Source organism: Epargyreus clarus, unplaced genomic scaffold (assembly GCF_041222505.1).
Source record: "Epargyreus clarus isolate Ecla_fem2 unplaced genomic scaffold, WU_Ecla_fem_2.2 ptg000021l, whole genome shotgun sequence".
Classification (NCBI taxonomy): domain Eukaryota; kingdom Metazoa; phylum Arthropoda; class Insecta; order Lepidoptera; family Hesperiidae; genus Epargyreus; species Epargyreus clarus.
The window spans coordinates 665,053-681,525 of NW_027332228.1; the positions used below are offsets into that span (position 1 = coordinate 665,053).

Below are 16,473 nucleotides of genomic sequence, written 5' to 3' on the forward strand. Positions count from 1 at the left end.
AACTATTATTAGTAATGTTATTTATAACGTCCATGTTTTGTAATTAAGCTATCCGTACTTTTGCGAAATATTTGCATTCGTTCGCGTTTAAAATAAGTAAAAAATCCATCAACGGTAACAACATCAACATCAACTCTATCGGAAGGCTCTATTATGCTGACCGCAATTTTCTCAGATAGCTTATCTGGCTATTAGAAACCTCGGCGGTAGTATTGTTCTGCGATAACCCACGATAACCGAGCGTCCATTGAGCGAAGCCTTGCGCGCGCGCACTAGTGGGGGATGCCTCCCACCATCCACCAATAACACTCAGTACCTTCGCTGGCTCGGCGAAAGTTGCACGTGTCGACACCACGTCCGTAAACCAACCAAAAATCGATCGAAAAACAATCCGTATTCAATACCAAACCCTTACAATCCCTCCAAAAAGTGCCCCTGTGTATACAAGTGTGTGAAACGGTTGAAATGAATGTGTGCGTTTTCTAAACAATGTTTATGTGGTACATGCACGTATGTCATTGAATGAAGCGCGTTGCCAGTTGCAATCGGCGAAAATGTGACTGTTAGGTCCGATCATACGTGTTAACGATCGCTGATCGTAAAATGGCTCTTACTGACAAATAATATATCGATGTTCACTAAAATGCGGGAGTTATTAAGGATCACATTAGTGTGTGTGTGCGCGTTTCTGTTGGCCGTGCGGGAAGGCAGGTGTGATGAGGAGGGGTCCTCGGAGGTGACCGTCGAGTCGGAGCCTATTGTGAGAGCTGAGGAGCAGAGCGACAGGAAGGATGGCAAGGTGTCCCTACCAGGTAAGTTCTTTTATAACAGTGGTTTCCAATTTTCAGCTACGATACTTCAATGACATTTAATTGGTATATCTTTATGCACTACACTATAAAGTCACAGACTTCTTATGATGGTTATAACTTTAATTTGATTACAGCATAATTATGAATATTATGTTTTGGTGGCAAGTAATCATATACCAATAATCTCTAATAGGTATTATAAAACCATACGATTCAGCTTTAACTATAATATTATTTCCACTTATGCGTAGCGACCTATTTAAATCGAGGATGGATCTTAAATCTAGGTTTGTAAGTAGGCATTCATTTAAAGAGATTTACGAGTTTTATAAGGGGTACGTACTACCCTAACGTGTTACTTCGCTAGTAACACGCAAATAATTATTTTCCAATAACCGATTCTGGAATATGTATTTCTGTTAGAAACAATATTTGGTTTTAAAAAATAAATATAAAAAAAACTTCACATTCACATTTTCTATCCTCCCCTCACAAACAACTATCTACTCAGCCCCAAAACAGAAACTTAATTCGTCATGCCTGCCTGGCCCGGGGTCGAATCCAGAACCCTCTGCACGTCGAACCAGTAACCGCCCAGACACGCGGGTCGTATCTAAATATCATGCCCACGAGAACGAGATTGTTTATCTTAATGACTCGTTTAAAAAAAATCCGATACGACTCAAGCAAGTGTGTATGGCACGTTTCTAACATTATACGTATGAGGTACCTACAGCTACAATGTTTATCGTTTTAGAATGGAAACGAACGTTGCTTGCTATGGAATTTTATAGCTTTCCCATTCGTATTATATTTGAAAGGCCAAAGAATAGTTTCTTGGTGTAATAGAATTACTTTACTTACAGTCTTAGTGTCCCTAAGGTGACAAAATCACTTGCAGCCCATCATTTTATGTGGTCACACACACAAACGTGGTAAATGGACGTTTGAAACCAGATTTAACAAGAACAGGAGTTTTACTTGAAGGCATACACTCTGAGGTATAATGCTACACCTTTCAAACCAGAGAAGACAGCAAGCAATATCTCTAATAAAGCAGGAAGTGAAAAGTAAATAAAGTTCCAGCACATTTAAAAGTTAATTTGGTTCCATAAATCTGCAATGGGAACTCTTCACGATGTTCTATTTCTTTACCATTAATGTATTTAATCGTTTGTATGTGGTATGTGGGTTCGACTGGTAACGTACCAACTGCCACCGCCACATCAATTTATACTTATAGCGTGAAGTAGTTCTAAGTTCGGTGAAAGGATGTGGATGCCGGCAAACAATTTACCTGTGCTTCTTTAATCCTAACATGCAAATCTATAAACTTGTATATTACTCAGACGGTGAACTGTTTATATTACTACTGTTTTTACTACGAAGTTATAATTTAAATGTTTTATATTACGATAACTTTACATTAACATTTTTATCTAGTTGTTCTAATAATATTATCGAGTTGTTTCGTCGCCTCTTCATAAACGATGCACCTTGCTAAGCGGTTGTAGGTTATTGACGGTCAAAAAGAAATCTGCAAATACTCCTTAGAATAAACTTGATGAAGATATAAAAACAGATAATACAAATATAATAAACATGTTTTGATTACATTTTGATATAAACAGGAAACCTCTATGCATCGATATACAAAACAACGTAAATGATTTGTAAAGGAGCGGCCTACATTTTTAATGATGGAAGTTGGCCCGATTTAGCCAATGTCAATTGAATTGAAGTCAATGAAAATACAGTGAATGGGATATTTACTCCATTGTCAAATGCCCACAGAAACCTCATAATAATTGTGTAGTTAAGCACCCCACCCGCAATGAACCGGCGTGATAGGTCATGCTCTATAAATCATTACGTATAAAAACGAACCCACCAATGAATTTTCAACAGATTATTTACCCTACTTAATTGTACTTAATCCGCGTTTAAGTATTAAGGGCCTTATCACAGTAACGATTTGTCGTGCTACGTTAAGCCTGGGTACTTGATTTATAAGATAATTATTTGCAAATCGCCGGGGAATTTTGCATTATTAATTTAGATACCCTCTGTTAATTTTTATTATCTAATTTTATGACAATATTGCTTAAATACTGGTTCTTTGAGACCAGATGAAAACAAAGTCTGTTTACCTCTACAAATATTTTTTGTGTTTTGTAAAAATACAAAAATAATGTTTTCATTTTCGCCCATGTCGTAATAATAAAGTCAGCGAGTTATGTTATTAAGAACACGTGGTAAGATGAGTAGGTTGACCGATAAATGAATCTGAGATCGAATTCAAGGTGATTACGTTTTTGTACCAAAATACACAAATACAAGGTAAGTTCGTTTTTGCGTCGGATAAAATGATAAACAAATTATTGGAAACGTAAGAACGATTAAGGTAATCTAAGTCTGTTAACAATATATAGTCAAGTACAGGTAATACGTAAATACAGGTAAGTTGTTTAGTACCTACTCCGCATAATATTAATTAATTACACTTCTTACCCCTCTTTCCCTGCATTTATAGTTTTTAGGCGGTAGGTACTCGTACTAGGTGGTAAGATCGACTCTGCATTCGTCGTATATATTGCTGCGGATTAGTACACTAATAATTATTTTTGTGCTGCTTCTGGTGTCGTTAAGATGTGATGCCTTTGGCAATTTCTTCATTTGCGTAAGGACTAAGACGGCACTGGTCATATAACAGCAATTGGTAAAAGCTCTTCTTTATCACTTTAATTTTCCAATTTACTTCTAACCGTTGTAAGTTTCCCTTGTAACAGCAGTAGGTAATCCTCTACTTCAATTTCCGTTAGGTTGAAGGGACATTCAGATTAAAAAAGGAGTTGTTTTAAAAACTCTAAAGGCACAGAATTTTGAATTGCATATAAAAGTGGAATAGAGCGATCCAACGGCCTAAGGATTTTTTTTTCTATTTGGTTTTTGTTGTGGATATTCGTGAAGCCCTATTTACATAATATGTAAGCACTTTTCAGAGCATGACTAAGCAAGTACATTCCGATAAGTGGGCTTGCTAATTATTTAGAACTATTACATAAAACTAGTCAAGACTGTGGATAACGATCGCCTGTTAACTAACGTGTTAATTAAGAGAAAGTGATACATTACTGTCTAATGTTATTGTTACACGCGTTCATTGTGCATTATTGTATTGCAATAGACTTACGTCTACAATGTTTGTACGCTTTGAAAGTCGTAGAGTAATTGGTGGTGCGACTCCGTAGGCACCTCCTCACCAATCATTGGGTAATAAAACAAACTGTTGTGAGCGTTGATGTGTTTTTGTTTGAGGTTTGTAAGAACATTTATATGGAGCGTTCCATCTTAGTTTTCATGGGTAGCAAGAGCTACAACGCATCTGTGGTTAACTCCAGATAGGACTTTAATCCTATTTTGGGTAGACTGTAGATGTCCTTGGCAGTTGCTATTTACCATGTACTGTATGGTCGTTTACTAATTTTATAATATGAAATAACTACATAAATAGTTTGTTATATAAGTACTTTTTAACTTGCTTCTGCTGGGAATCGAACCTGAACACAAAAACGTCGGCACATTGGATTCGTAGCTGTAGAGATATCTAGTGATTAAGCGTGGGCACAATACACAAGAAACCAATCATTAGGAATTTTACCAACCAATTAACAGAACACATACTTGTATTTGTAACATAGATCTAAGTGGAAAACTAATTTATAAATCATAGAAATCGATAAATAAATGATTGCCTTGCCCAGCAGCCGGTAATTCAATCTATGCGTGGCTTGAAGGAGAACTGGTGGCTATAAAGCTGGCGCTCATTTCCCGCCTCGTAAATGTCGATATGACGGTGACCACTTTCTAACAACTGATTGGATATACCGATATCATGATATGTAATGTTTGATGGTGGTAGAATTCTTTGTGGTAGGCATAGATTAGTAGTGGTAGGTACGATACTGAGGGCATTCTCTATACGCTCCCTTATAAGTGATGCTTTAAAATTTGGAGGTTGTTATATAAGTAATCGGGAACGTCGCGACAACCTACATACATAGTTCCATAATACCTATCCCTTATAAGTGATGGTTTAACATTCAGCGGTTATATAAGTAATCGAGAACTTCGTCACAACCTACATACACAGTACCATAAAACCGTGTTAGTAGATGGTAGGAGATTAGATTTTCAGTAGATTGCCTTCATATTTAAAATGTAGTGTGGTCGCTGCCGAAACAATAAAAATGATTTATTTTATTTACCTTTCATAATATTATTTTACGTAGTGTAAGGACTAAAATGGAAAGTATTTATTAGTAAGACACGGCATTTACGTCTAGGTATATTTCTCGACGTCGAGTGGCATCGAAGCGAGCTAATTAAATTGATCTTTACGTTCTCTAGAAGCGCTGGCTTTACGATCACTTTATACGTTGACTGTTTATCTTAAGAAATACTATTTTTAACGTTGATTTGATGTACTAAGAAGTAGTGAAATAATTTTTCAAAGTAGATAATTTATATTAGGTATCTACTTACATTTTTTTTAAAGTAACTAAATATGAGGTATGTATCTACTCGTACATGCAGATTGAGTGTTATGATTTGGTTTTTGTTATTATGTATTTTTGAAGTGGTTGATATATGTAAATGATATTAAATCAAATCATAAAAGACCTGGCCACCTTTCATCACCTTCACCACTTTTCACTACCTCATAATTCCTTTTGTACCGATTCATAATGTGTAAATGGTCGGTAAAAGTCGTAGTATTGCAGTCACAATGATTGAATATACTATTGATTATTTATAAATGCTGTGTTTACACTCGCTACTCGAGGAACTCAGGAACCGCGGTGAAATCAGCGGAAACCGCGTATTGTATAACCTCCTTCCTCAACAATATGATTGTACATTTATCGTTAACACTTATATACGTATAAACGTCGATAGGGAAATGTTGAAAAACAAAACATTATTCTGATATCGATACGTTAACGCGTCATGATTGCTGCATTATTTGCTTTTGTTGCTCGTTTCATAATGCGATGAAATTCAGTGAAAGTATAGTGCATTGCGACCATTTCATTCTCGTTTACGGAGTTTAGTGCCCCTAGATACTTAATACTGAGTATCTACTACATTCAATGAATTTATAAAAGGATTACTACGTTAAAAATGTTATGACTCGTCGTACGCCTTTACTTCGCCCACTCTAATTTAATATGAATCATTACATTATAATGTTTATGTCACCATATTTTTGTTTGTAAAGATTTCAGTGTTATTTTTGATTTCTTTACTTTGAAATAAACCTACAAAAGCCTAGATTGTAGGAATATAGATAATTATAGACTAGGTATGTCATAAAATTTAGGTAACATTTTCTTCTTTTAATGGGAGACTATTTTCTCCCATTCCTAAAATAGATGGCGCTGAGTACGTTTACACGCATAGATTAAGGCATTACGTTAGCACTACTTATGAAGATGCCTACACAAAGAGAGTCGAGTGTTTGTGAAAAGCAAGGCACCGACCTTACGCATACTATTGCGTAACCACTAGTAGCCAGCTAGTCGTGGCGTGTGAAAACATTTGCATTACAAATGCGGTAACGCACTGCACTGCACAATGCTGGGAATAACGAGAATAATGAGCATGAACGTAGACACTTTGGAACGGAACCAAAGAAATAATTGAATGCGTTTTAGAAGTAGGCTAACGGATATCTGTAGGCCGAGTGTGAGTTTGACAAATAAAATCAATTAACTTCACCATCACGTTAATGAGTCAACTTAACGTTGACAGTAAGCATGTCAATAGCGAGTGCGAGTTATCAAAATGTTGTCGAAAAAAAATTTGGTATGCTCACTTCGAAATTGGCTACTTGACACTTTTTGGGAAACTGTTTTAATGAATTCATATATGTATTATATATGCCTTTCATTGATCATTTTTTCGAAAAAAGGGCTATTTATTAATAAAAAACATATTTTTATTACGGTAAACGGAACGTTATGCCAAAACAGGCGGTCAAGTGTCATTTCGTAGCGTGACGTCAAAATATAGAAACATTAAACATTGAAAATATAGAAATAAACTTCGAGTCTACACATACTTCTGGGGAAATCTGGGGGAATCTTGGGAATTATTTAACTTTTACTATTACAATTGCAAGAATGTCAAATTACAAGGCGTGTGCAGTGACGATGTGTTCAAGTACGATCGCTAAATATCCTAACAAATTTGCTTATACAAGTTCCTAAACCCAAATCTCATAAACGTTAAAGAACTTGCAGATTCTTATATGTTTAAATCCTCTGTTTGCAAGCAATGACATTTTATACTATCTATGTAAGAGAAGTATTATTGAAAAAAAGGAATAAATTTAGTAACTCTCGAGTGATTCGTCAATTCCAAATCATTGGAACGGGACGTAATCAAAACAAAACAGCAAGTGGAAGTATTCATATATTTAATATATTATATAGATGTCTATGATAAGAATAGAATTATAAGACGTCTATGAGAATTCTATTTTAAGGGCCCATTCTGTAATTAATAGGACAGAATTAAAATATTTCATGACTGTGTTATTATTAATGGTGCATGTGCACTGATTAAGTTACATGACTGTATAATTAAAAATACATGATTTGCTAATATTAGTATTTTATTAACCGATTTCTTTGTTTATTTGGTTTATATGGTTCTATTAGTGAGTACACACAGTAGAACTTTTGTATATATTTATCATATGTTACAGTTACAATAATTACTACAGATCACCTAAGCTAAATTTTTGTGCTGCTTGCGTGTCTGCTTTCCTTCATTACTAAAATTATTTTCCGTAACAAATGGATATATATTTTTATCACTGTCATTTTCAGAATTAACGTGCAATGCAATAATAGGAACTGTATGGTCACTTTTCTTCCTTCATCTTGTTGGGTAGGTTACGCAAGTAAAGAAGTACTATTTCCCGTGTACTTTACTTTATGTATTTCAGACTGGTGCCCACTTTCGAAACTTTTGGCTCCTCACTTCTAGGCAGGACAGTCATCACATTTTCATTTTCATTGATGTACCTTGTGTTCAGGACAACTTTTACTTTTCATGAAACACAAACTTGCCTTCCTCTTAAACTGCACATACTCTATAACGTCGTCACTATACGATTGTCGGGAAGATCTGTAAATATAAATATAACCAATTAATAACCTTAAAACAGTTCACATAAGAATATAAGTATATTTAAAAAAATCTTAATAATCACTTGAAGACAACCTTTCTTCTGTCTGAAGTCAGTTAAGAAATGTTTTAATTGTCAGATATGATTAAATGTAAATATAAAGAATGTTTTACTTACGTTGTTTATTTGATATTTCCATAGGTTATCTCACGGAAGTTTTTGTATCCATTTTGATTTATTGCACTGCATATATGGAGATTCTTTAAGCAGGTTCACGCTATCAGCTTTAATATAGTATGGCTTCATTTCGATTCACAACATAAATTCAACCAACTCTAACAGCAAACGATTTAATTATTATTTGTCTTGTTTGGTTTCGATGTAATGACGTCACATGACATTTGAGGCAGCACTGTCGCCGTTTTGGGATTTAAAATCCACAGATAAAAAATCGAAAATTTCTTTTTAAAAATTAAAATACTTAGAACGTATTAAAAAATAAACGAAATACTGCATAATTTATGTTTACTTATAAGCTATCATATCCAACATATTTCATATTTTATTGTTATAACTGTCAAGTACCCAATTAGTACGCATCTTTTTGTTATGTTGTCAAACTTGAGTGTCGGCGAAGCGCCAGTTTTTTCGCCGACAGTAACCCAAACAAATTAAATAGTTCTTCCGTTACATTTGAAAAGCATGTAACTCATGTATTTCTTCATTTGTTCGTATTATTTTCGGAATAAGTAACCAAACCAAAAAGTCAATCTTAACACATGTTCTACGAGGAAGATAAGCGTCACTTAAAATTGTATGCTTTATGTTCAACGTCAGAATAGCACTATTTCACTTTTAACCCTACGAGTAAAAGAAACGGGAATAAAACATAAACAAAGCAGCGTCGTGCGTCACCATTTCACCAAGCTTGTTTTTTGCAAGTGATTTGGCGTGCATAGGAACAACCTGTTGCATTCTTTTGAAGTTTTGATTGTAATATATATAACAATGAAAACAAGTGCGACTCAATTCGAAATGTTGGTGAACTATATGGCAGAGTGAGTATGAAGTAATTCTTTATTTGCATTGTTTTCGAATCCATAATAATATTCATGCGGAGCGTCATCGTATGCACAAGCAATTAATTTAAACTATATTTTGTTTAAGACACGGTGATTTAAACAAACCACAAATAACCCCACAAGGAAGGATAACAAATATAAGAAAATGGGAAGAGCTCACCCATCTTTTAAACGGTGATCCCACAGGAGGAAGTAAAGGGACTGAGAAGTGGAAAAAGGTGAGCATAATTTATTAATTTGATTACACATGATTGGCTTGACTTCTACTTTATTTTTTTAATTCATACTTAATATTATGCATTCTGGGATTAGGTACATATTTTTTCGAGGCGGTCCAGCTTAGTCCTCAGGGGTGGCGGCGCGTCTGTGTCAAGTAGTAATATCTAAGCCTATCTAGGGTTGATTACTGCTGTTCATAGGCAGTAGTAGCCACATGCCATTGGGTGGACTGCATGCTTGCTTGGTACTCCTATATTATAAAAAAATAAAAGTACATTTATAATTTATTGATTTATGCATGGGTTTAAGGTATGGAGTGATTTAAAAAATAACACCAAAAAGAAGTCTGCTAAGATAAATAGAGCAGCTTCTGGTACTGGTGGTGGGCCTGCGCTACAGGCAAAGCTAAGCAACCTGGAGCTCCGGGTTTTGCAAATAATTGGTGTCCAAGCAGCTACTGGGTTTACAGATGTGGTTGAAGCTGGCTTATATGTACAGGTGTGGTTCTCTGACTTAAATATATTACTTAATAAATGGTCATCTCAGGAAGTCTTTGTTTACACCATTTTGTTTATGTTTATTTTGCTTCTGTGTGTAAAAATATGTACAATAAAAGGGAATGGTAGTTAATATTTTTATCAGCTAAAAATAATGATATTATTATGTAATAAATAATATTTTTATAACTACAGGCACAAGATGAAGACCCAGACCGCACTCTGACGTTAACACCAACTCCACATACTGCTGTTGAGCCAGCTGAGGAAAGCCCAATTATTAACATAGGTAAAGTTCTTTAATGTTGGATATTTAACAAAAAAAAGCTTTGTCAATAAAACTATTACCTACCTATACGATAGGATTGAATAAATATATTATTGACCACAATCAACAGCTGTCTCTTCGGTGATCTTGTTTGCATTTACTATTATCATCAGGAATTATAGGCGATTTGAAAACATTTGGCAGCAGGTTGGCAACTAACATATATTTCTATCAATACTCATAGTACTAATAGTAGAGTAGAGGCTCCAATTAAGTACAGTTACATTCACACTCTTCAGTTCATACTTAGCTATTTAGCAGTACAATAATGTAACATTATTTTTACAGATCCATTTGAGCCTTGGAATGTGCCGGGACCATCCCAAGAGATGACAGTTGCCTCAGTGCCCCCCACACAAGTGGAAGAGGAAAATGTAATGGATGCAGCACGTGTAGTGGAGGCAGTATGTGACACCCCACCACCAGGACCATCAAGAGTCCCAGCACAGCAGGGTCAGACCCCACGTGGTCGGAGAAGAAGGACATCCCGAAGGGTCATTGGTTCTCCACGGCACCGGAGGACCCAAACTCTTATGGATAGGGTAGCACAAAACTTTCTCCATACTGATGATGAATGGAGAGAGTTGCTTATCCATAAACATGCAGAGGAGATTAAATTAGAAAAGGAACGATTAAGAATTCGGGAATTGGAGTTGCAGACACAGCAAAAATGGCAAGAGATTGCCTCAAGTGCTGTGGATGTTTTACATAAAATAAGTAATTCAAAACTCTGCAAAGACTGAAGCTTATTTATGTAAATCGATCCTGGCTCATAACATTTTTGTTATGTATGCAATTCTTATTCAGTCAACTGAATCCTTAATTACAGTCATATTTTGATTCAATTGTATAAACATAAAATTCACAGTTTATTTGAGATAATTACATGTATATAAAAATATAGTAGGCATAGATATCATTCAGTTTTTTTATTTTTATTAATTATTTCTATTTTGTTATGTTAATTTAGTAGAAGATTTGATTATTTGATATGTGTTCTTAGTTTATTTAAAGTATATTTATGAAGGAATAAAATTAAAATATGGAGGTTATTTTAAAAAATATATTTTTAATCACTATGCTGTATAAAACTTAATACTAATCGATCTCTGTAGGCTCTTCCTCTTAATAAATCCGTTGCATACCTTCCACCTGTATCTTCTATAACTTCAACTGGTTCATCTTCGGCAGTGTTATCTATAAAATAAAATATTTATAAAGTAATGTCAGAATTGTATTACTTACTACTTTTTACATGTAATTTACACATTCGGGAATAAATTTCAAAATCTTTTCAATTCTAAGGATAATAAGAAAATAGGGGTTTATTATAATATAAATAAATTTACCAATATTATCCGGTTCAGGTACATTAAAATCGATTGCCATATTATGGAGCACACAGCACGCTTCAATGATTTGGGCACATTTTTTAGGCTTATAGTGCAAAACTCTGTCTTTGCACAAGCACCTCCAACGATTTTTTAGCCTTCCAAATGTATTTTCAATACACACTCGGGCTGTGCCATGTTTTTGATTATAGAGTGCCTGGGGTGTATTAGGCTGTACATTTAAAAATGGGGTCATCAGCCATGGGCGAAGCGGATAGCCAGAATCTCCTGTAATATTTAAAAATTGCATTATGTCAATACATTATTGGCTTAACATTTTACCATAGTTTTTTTAATTGAAATGCATCCAATTCACTAACAGTTTAAAGCAAATAAGAGAGTAATGTACAATAAAAAAAAATGAAAATAATTACCTAAAAGCCAACATATTTCACCACCTTGATGCAGCGATTGCATGTATTTATTTAAACTGCTATTTTCCCATACAAATGAGTCATGGTTGGCACCTCCAAACTTCGCGTTAACATTTGTAATACGGCAATCACTATCACAAATCTGGAAAATAAATGAGTTTTATATGATTCACTGACCCTGTGGGATAATAAGTTTAATATAATTTTATTACCAGAAATACATATACCTACCATTTGTACATTGATCGAATGATAATGTTTCCTGCAATAATAAAGTTGCTCTTCTTCTGTTGGTGGTGAAAATATTCTAAAGTGACTGCCATCAATACAACCAACAATGCCAGGTAAACCAAACTTGGCATAGAATCTGAAACAAATAATATAATCAACCTAAAAACAAAAATAGTAGAAATTATGAAGATTTTTTTGTAGGAAATATTTACTTCTACTTACTTATCAATAACTACTCGTCTTGCAGCTGGGGTGGTAGGGAAATTTATATGTTTCCGTAACATTGCTGGGTGTAGGCGACGCACTATTTGCTTATTTATATTATTATTTTAGCGCAGAAGGTTTTAATGTATTTTTCTTTTAATACGTTCTTATGTATATTGTTTTTTCTATGTCATGCCTTCCTTCAAACGTTGTCATTAAAATTTGCATCGGTTCTTCTGGCTTTTTCTATTAATGTTCCTCAAATTCCACTAAACCCTTCTTTTCTACATGCCTATCACCTATAAAACTGGTCCTTCGTGCCTAATCTTACCACGACTATGTTTGATACTCCGCCTGGTGATAGGCTGATGGCTACTAAAAAGGAACTTAGTGAACGCTTGGAAAGTGAGCATGTGGTTGCCGCGGGGAACAGTAATAGCAGACAAAGGGTTTGTATAAATGAAATGGTAACCTCACAAATCCCTTCACAACAAAATTTACCGGTGCCATCAGATGTAAAATTAGAAGTTAAACGAGAGAAGATCGCCTCGGCGTACGCGTCATCTATGTCAACGTCGTTTTCACACGTAAGGCGCAAGCAGCTTGAGCTGGCTGCAGCTGAAGCCAAGGCGAAGATCGAACTAGATTTAATTGAGAAGAAACTAGAATATGATTTAGCTGCGAATGATTACGAATCAGAGATTCATGCGCCACATAGCAAACGTGCATCAAGATGTCGTTTGAATGCTAGCCGAGGTCATGATTGTAGCAGTAAATCACTGGTGAACGAGTGGAAGGAGCAAAACGAGGAGCAGGAGTCGCCTATTCTACAGGCGGCAGCGACAGCGACGGAGGCAGCGCGGATACCTACAGTATACCCAATTCGTGCACAGGCTCAGGGCCCTCCTGTCGACAGCATACTGCAGCTCGCGCACACATTGAAGGACATTATGGTAACTTCATCTACTCAACAGGAGGAACGTTTACTCACACGATTATCTACACCGCGTGAACTACCCAGCTTTGCTGGTGACTATATTGAGTGGTTGCACTTTAAAAGTGCATACGAGGAATCTACTCGTGTATGCCATTTTAGCGACTCTGAGAACTTGTGGCGTCTGAGAAGAGCCCTTAAAGGTGAAGCTAGGGAGACAGTAACGGAGCTGCTCATAGGTAACACTTCACCAGATGTTATTATGGAGGCATTACAATTGCGGTATGGCAATGCTGATATTATTATTCAACATCTCATCTCTCAAGTTAAGAAGCTCTCACCGCTACAAAATAATTATCAACACGACATAATAACATTTTCAATTAAAATAAGTAATTGTGTTGCAACCATACAGAGTTTACACAAATTTGACTATCTTCGTAGCCCAGAATTGTTAGCAGCGATATTAAACAAGCTACCTAATATATTGTTAAGCAAATATACTGATTACGCTTACACAAGAATGTCGTCCTATATGCCCAAACTCCAGCTCTTAGCGGCATTTCTGAAGAGGGAGGCTGAGATGGTTTCAGTTGTTGGTGTATCACAAGTGCGAGAGTTTAGAAAACAGCCTCTATCTTTAGAAACGCAACCTATTAAAAGGTTTGAAGGTTGTAAACTTTGTAACTTTTGTAAAAAATCTATTCATTTGTTACCAGACTGTCGAGCGTTTAAAAGGGCTATGAGGAGAGATAGATGGAGATATGTCAAGACTAATAATCTATGCTATTGTTGTTTACTAGATAGACACGAAAGTAGTAGTTGCACCGCTGCCGTGTGCAATATAAATAATTGTGGACTCCCTCATCATCACTTGTTGCACTACAATAAGCCTATCGCCACGCAAACAACATCAGCTGCGGAGCGGGAGGAAGAGCCGTCACCATCACAACATGGTCAATGTGGACCATCGTCAACAGTGGGCGAAACAGTGACTCACTCCCTCGTCCCCGCTACGCAAAGTACAGTATTACTTAAAATAGTTAAGGTAAATTTACGTGGGCCTAAAGGTATTGTAAGTACTTATGCTTTATTAGATGATGGCGCTTCTATTTCTATGATAGATAAGGGGTTAGTGCAGGAGTTAGGTCTTACGTCATCACAGAGTAGTTCTATTAAATTTATCGATGCCTTTGGTGTTGAAGTATTTCAATCGGACGCTCCGAAAATATGTACTAATATTAGTGGCTTTTATGAGAATCAATGTTATGATGTAACTTTGAGGCAGGTTGAAAAATTAAATTTACCTAAACATAATTTGTCACCTATTAATGATATTAAATGTGGTCATTTGTTACCTATAAAAGATATTGTTTGTAAAGAATGCATAGTGCCTCGCCTGCTAATAGGGGAAGATAATTATTTTCTAATTGCGCCGTTACAAATTCGTCACGGTAACAAACAGGAACCTTATGCTACGAGATGCCATTTGGGGTGGTGTATTCATGGTTGCCTTGGTCTCACTCACTCTTCCGTGAACGCACACACATTTCATCTCGCTCACTCCGAGGTGTACGAACATTCAACAGTTATTAATGAACTTAATGATTTAATTAAAAAATCCTTTGAGTTAGATTCCATTGGAGTATTGAACTTACGACGTGAGAATACGGCACATTTGAGAGCGGTACGTATACTACATGAAACTTCACGTCAAATAGGTAAGCAATGGGAGGTAGGTTTACCCTTCGTCAAGGATGAATTCTGCATGCCTGACACCTATGATTATGCCCGATCCAGGCTTACAGGTATTATGAAAAAAAATCAGGCAGACAGCAGTTATGGGGAGAGATACCGGAAGGAAGTGCGGAAGCTCTTCGACCAGGGCTACGCTCGAGAACTAGATGAGTCAGAACTTTCGGCTAGTCACATTTGGTATCTGGCTCATTTTGGGGTTCTGAATCCCAATAAATCTGAGAAAATAAGGTTAGTATTTGACTGTGAAGGAAAGGTAAAAGGCGTTTGTTTAAATGATTTTCCTCTTACCGGTCCTGATTTATATAATTCTTTATTAGGAATTATGTTACGTTTTCGGGAACATATAATTGTTGTAATGGGGGATATTAAAGAGTTTTTTAAACAAATAATTCGCGATGAGGAACGTTGTGTTTATACAGTAATCGAATGCAATTCTAATTTATCTTTGCCTAACGAAGATAACATTTCGAGTTGGATTACATTAATACGAGCAACGGCTAGGATATTGCTTTTCATTAGAAAATGTCAGCGAAAAGAGTGCACCTTAGACATTTCTCTAATGAAGGAGGCAGAGGAGCTGCTGATAAAAAAGTGCCAAAGCGATAGTTTTGGTACCGAATTGTCGTATTTGAAGCAGAATAAATCGCTTCCTTTTAATAGCCGCTTGCTGCAGTTATACATACATATACCATATATTGACGAGTTAGGTATATTAAGAGTGGGCGGTCGTACAGACAAGGTAGCAGGTGTGAACCACCAAGCACGGCGGCCTACTATCTTAGATGGTCAACATAGGACTAACCTTCGAGGCGCCGATACAGAGATGAGACGTAGCATAGCCGAGATTAACACGGTGTCAGTTCGGGAGGCTGGAGTCGTACGCGGCGTGGATTGGCGCTTCATTCCGCCAGGTGCTCCTGAGATGGGAGGCAGCTGGGAGCGGATGATTCGAACAGTTAAGTCTTCACTGAAGGTTATTTTAAAGGAACGCGCACCTCACCCAGATACTTTATCTACGCTGTTAACTGAGGTAGAGGCCTTGGTTAACAGTCGACCCATAACACATGTTTCGAGTGACCCCTACTATCCTGAGGCGCTTACGCCCAATCATTTTTTGATTGGAACATCTTCTACTAGCCGTCAGTTTGGTAAGTATGACGACTCTGACTTATGTCTACGAAAAAGATGGCGAGTTGCTCAAAGACTAGCGGACATGTTCTGGGCTCGCTGGTTGAAAGAATATTTACCAACTTTACTGCCACGCCAAAAATGGACACAAGAAGCTAGATCCCTTGAGGTAGGTGATTACGTTATTCTTACCGATTCTAATCAAGAGAGAGGTCACTGGCGTCACGGAGTAGTGAATGCGACCCATCCAGCTAGGGATGGACGCGTTCGAATAGTAGATGTGCGTACACGCACAGGCGTACTGCGTAGGCCGGTGA

General features: G+C 36.4%; 2 protein-coding genes across 2 annotated transcripts in view; both read left to right on the forward strand.

Annotated features, from left to right (window-relative positions):
• The first annotated feature begins 293 nt into the window (after positions 1-293).
• Positions 294-16,473, forward strand: part of LOC140751105 (uncharacterized) — a 137,534-nt gene continuing 121,354 nt past the window's right edge. The window contains exon 1 of the mRNA XM_073084953.1: positions 294-812. Coding sequence (XP_072941054.1) covers positions 632-812 — 181 coding nt within the window. The 5' untranslated portion in view covers positions 294-631. The remainder of the gene's footprint in view (positions 813-16,473) is intronic.
• Positions 8,974-11,360, forward strand: LOC140750699 (uncharacterized). The gene is made up of 4 exons (XM_073084392.1): positions 8,974-9,068; positions 9,178-9,310; positions 10,004-10,097; positions 10,425-11,360. The coding sequence occupies exons 1-4, from the start codon at positions 9,019-9,021 to the stop codon at positions 10,877-10,879; spliced, it is 732 nt and encodes a 243-aa protein (XP_072940493.1). The 5' UTR covers positions 8,974-9,018; the 3' UTR covers positions 10,880-11,360.

What these genes read in the sequence shown, in the direction of transcription:
- LOC140750699 (XM_073084392.1), top strand. Translation starts at nt 9,019, where the DNA reads ATGAAAACAAGTGCGACTCAATTCGAAATGTTGGTGAACTATATGGCA. An exon ending in TTGGTGAACTATATGGCAGA is followed by an intron (nt 9,069 to 9,177) that starts GTGAGTATGAAG and finishes ATTTTGTTTAAG; the next exon opens with ACACGGTGATTTAAACAAAC. An exon ending in GGACTGAGAAGTGGAAAAAG is followed by an intron (nt 9,311 to 10,003) that starts GTGAGCATAATT and finishes TTATAACTACAG; the next exon opens with GCACAAGATGAAGACCCAGA.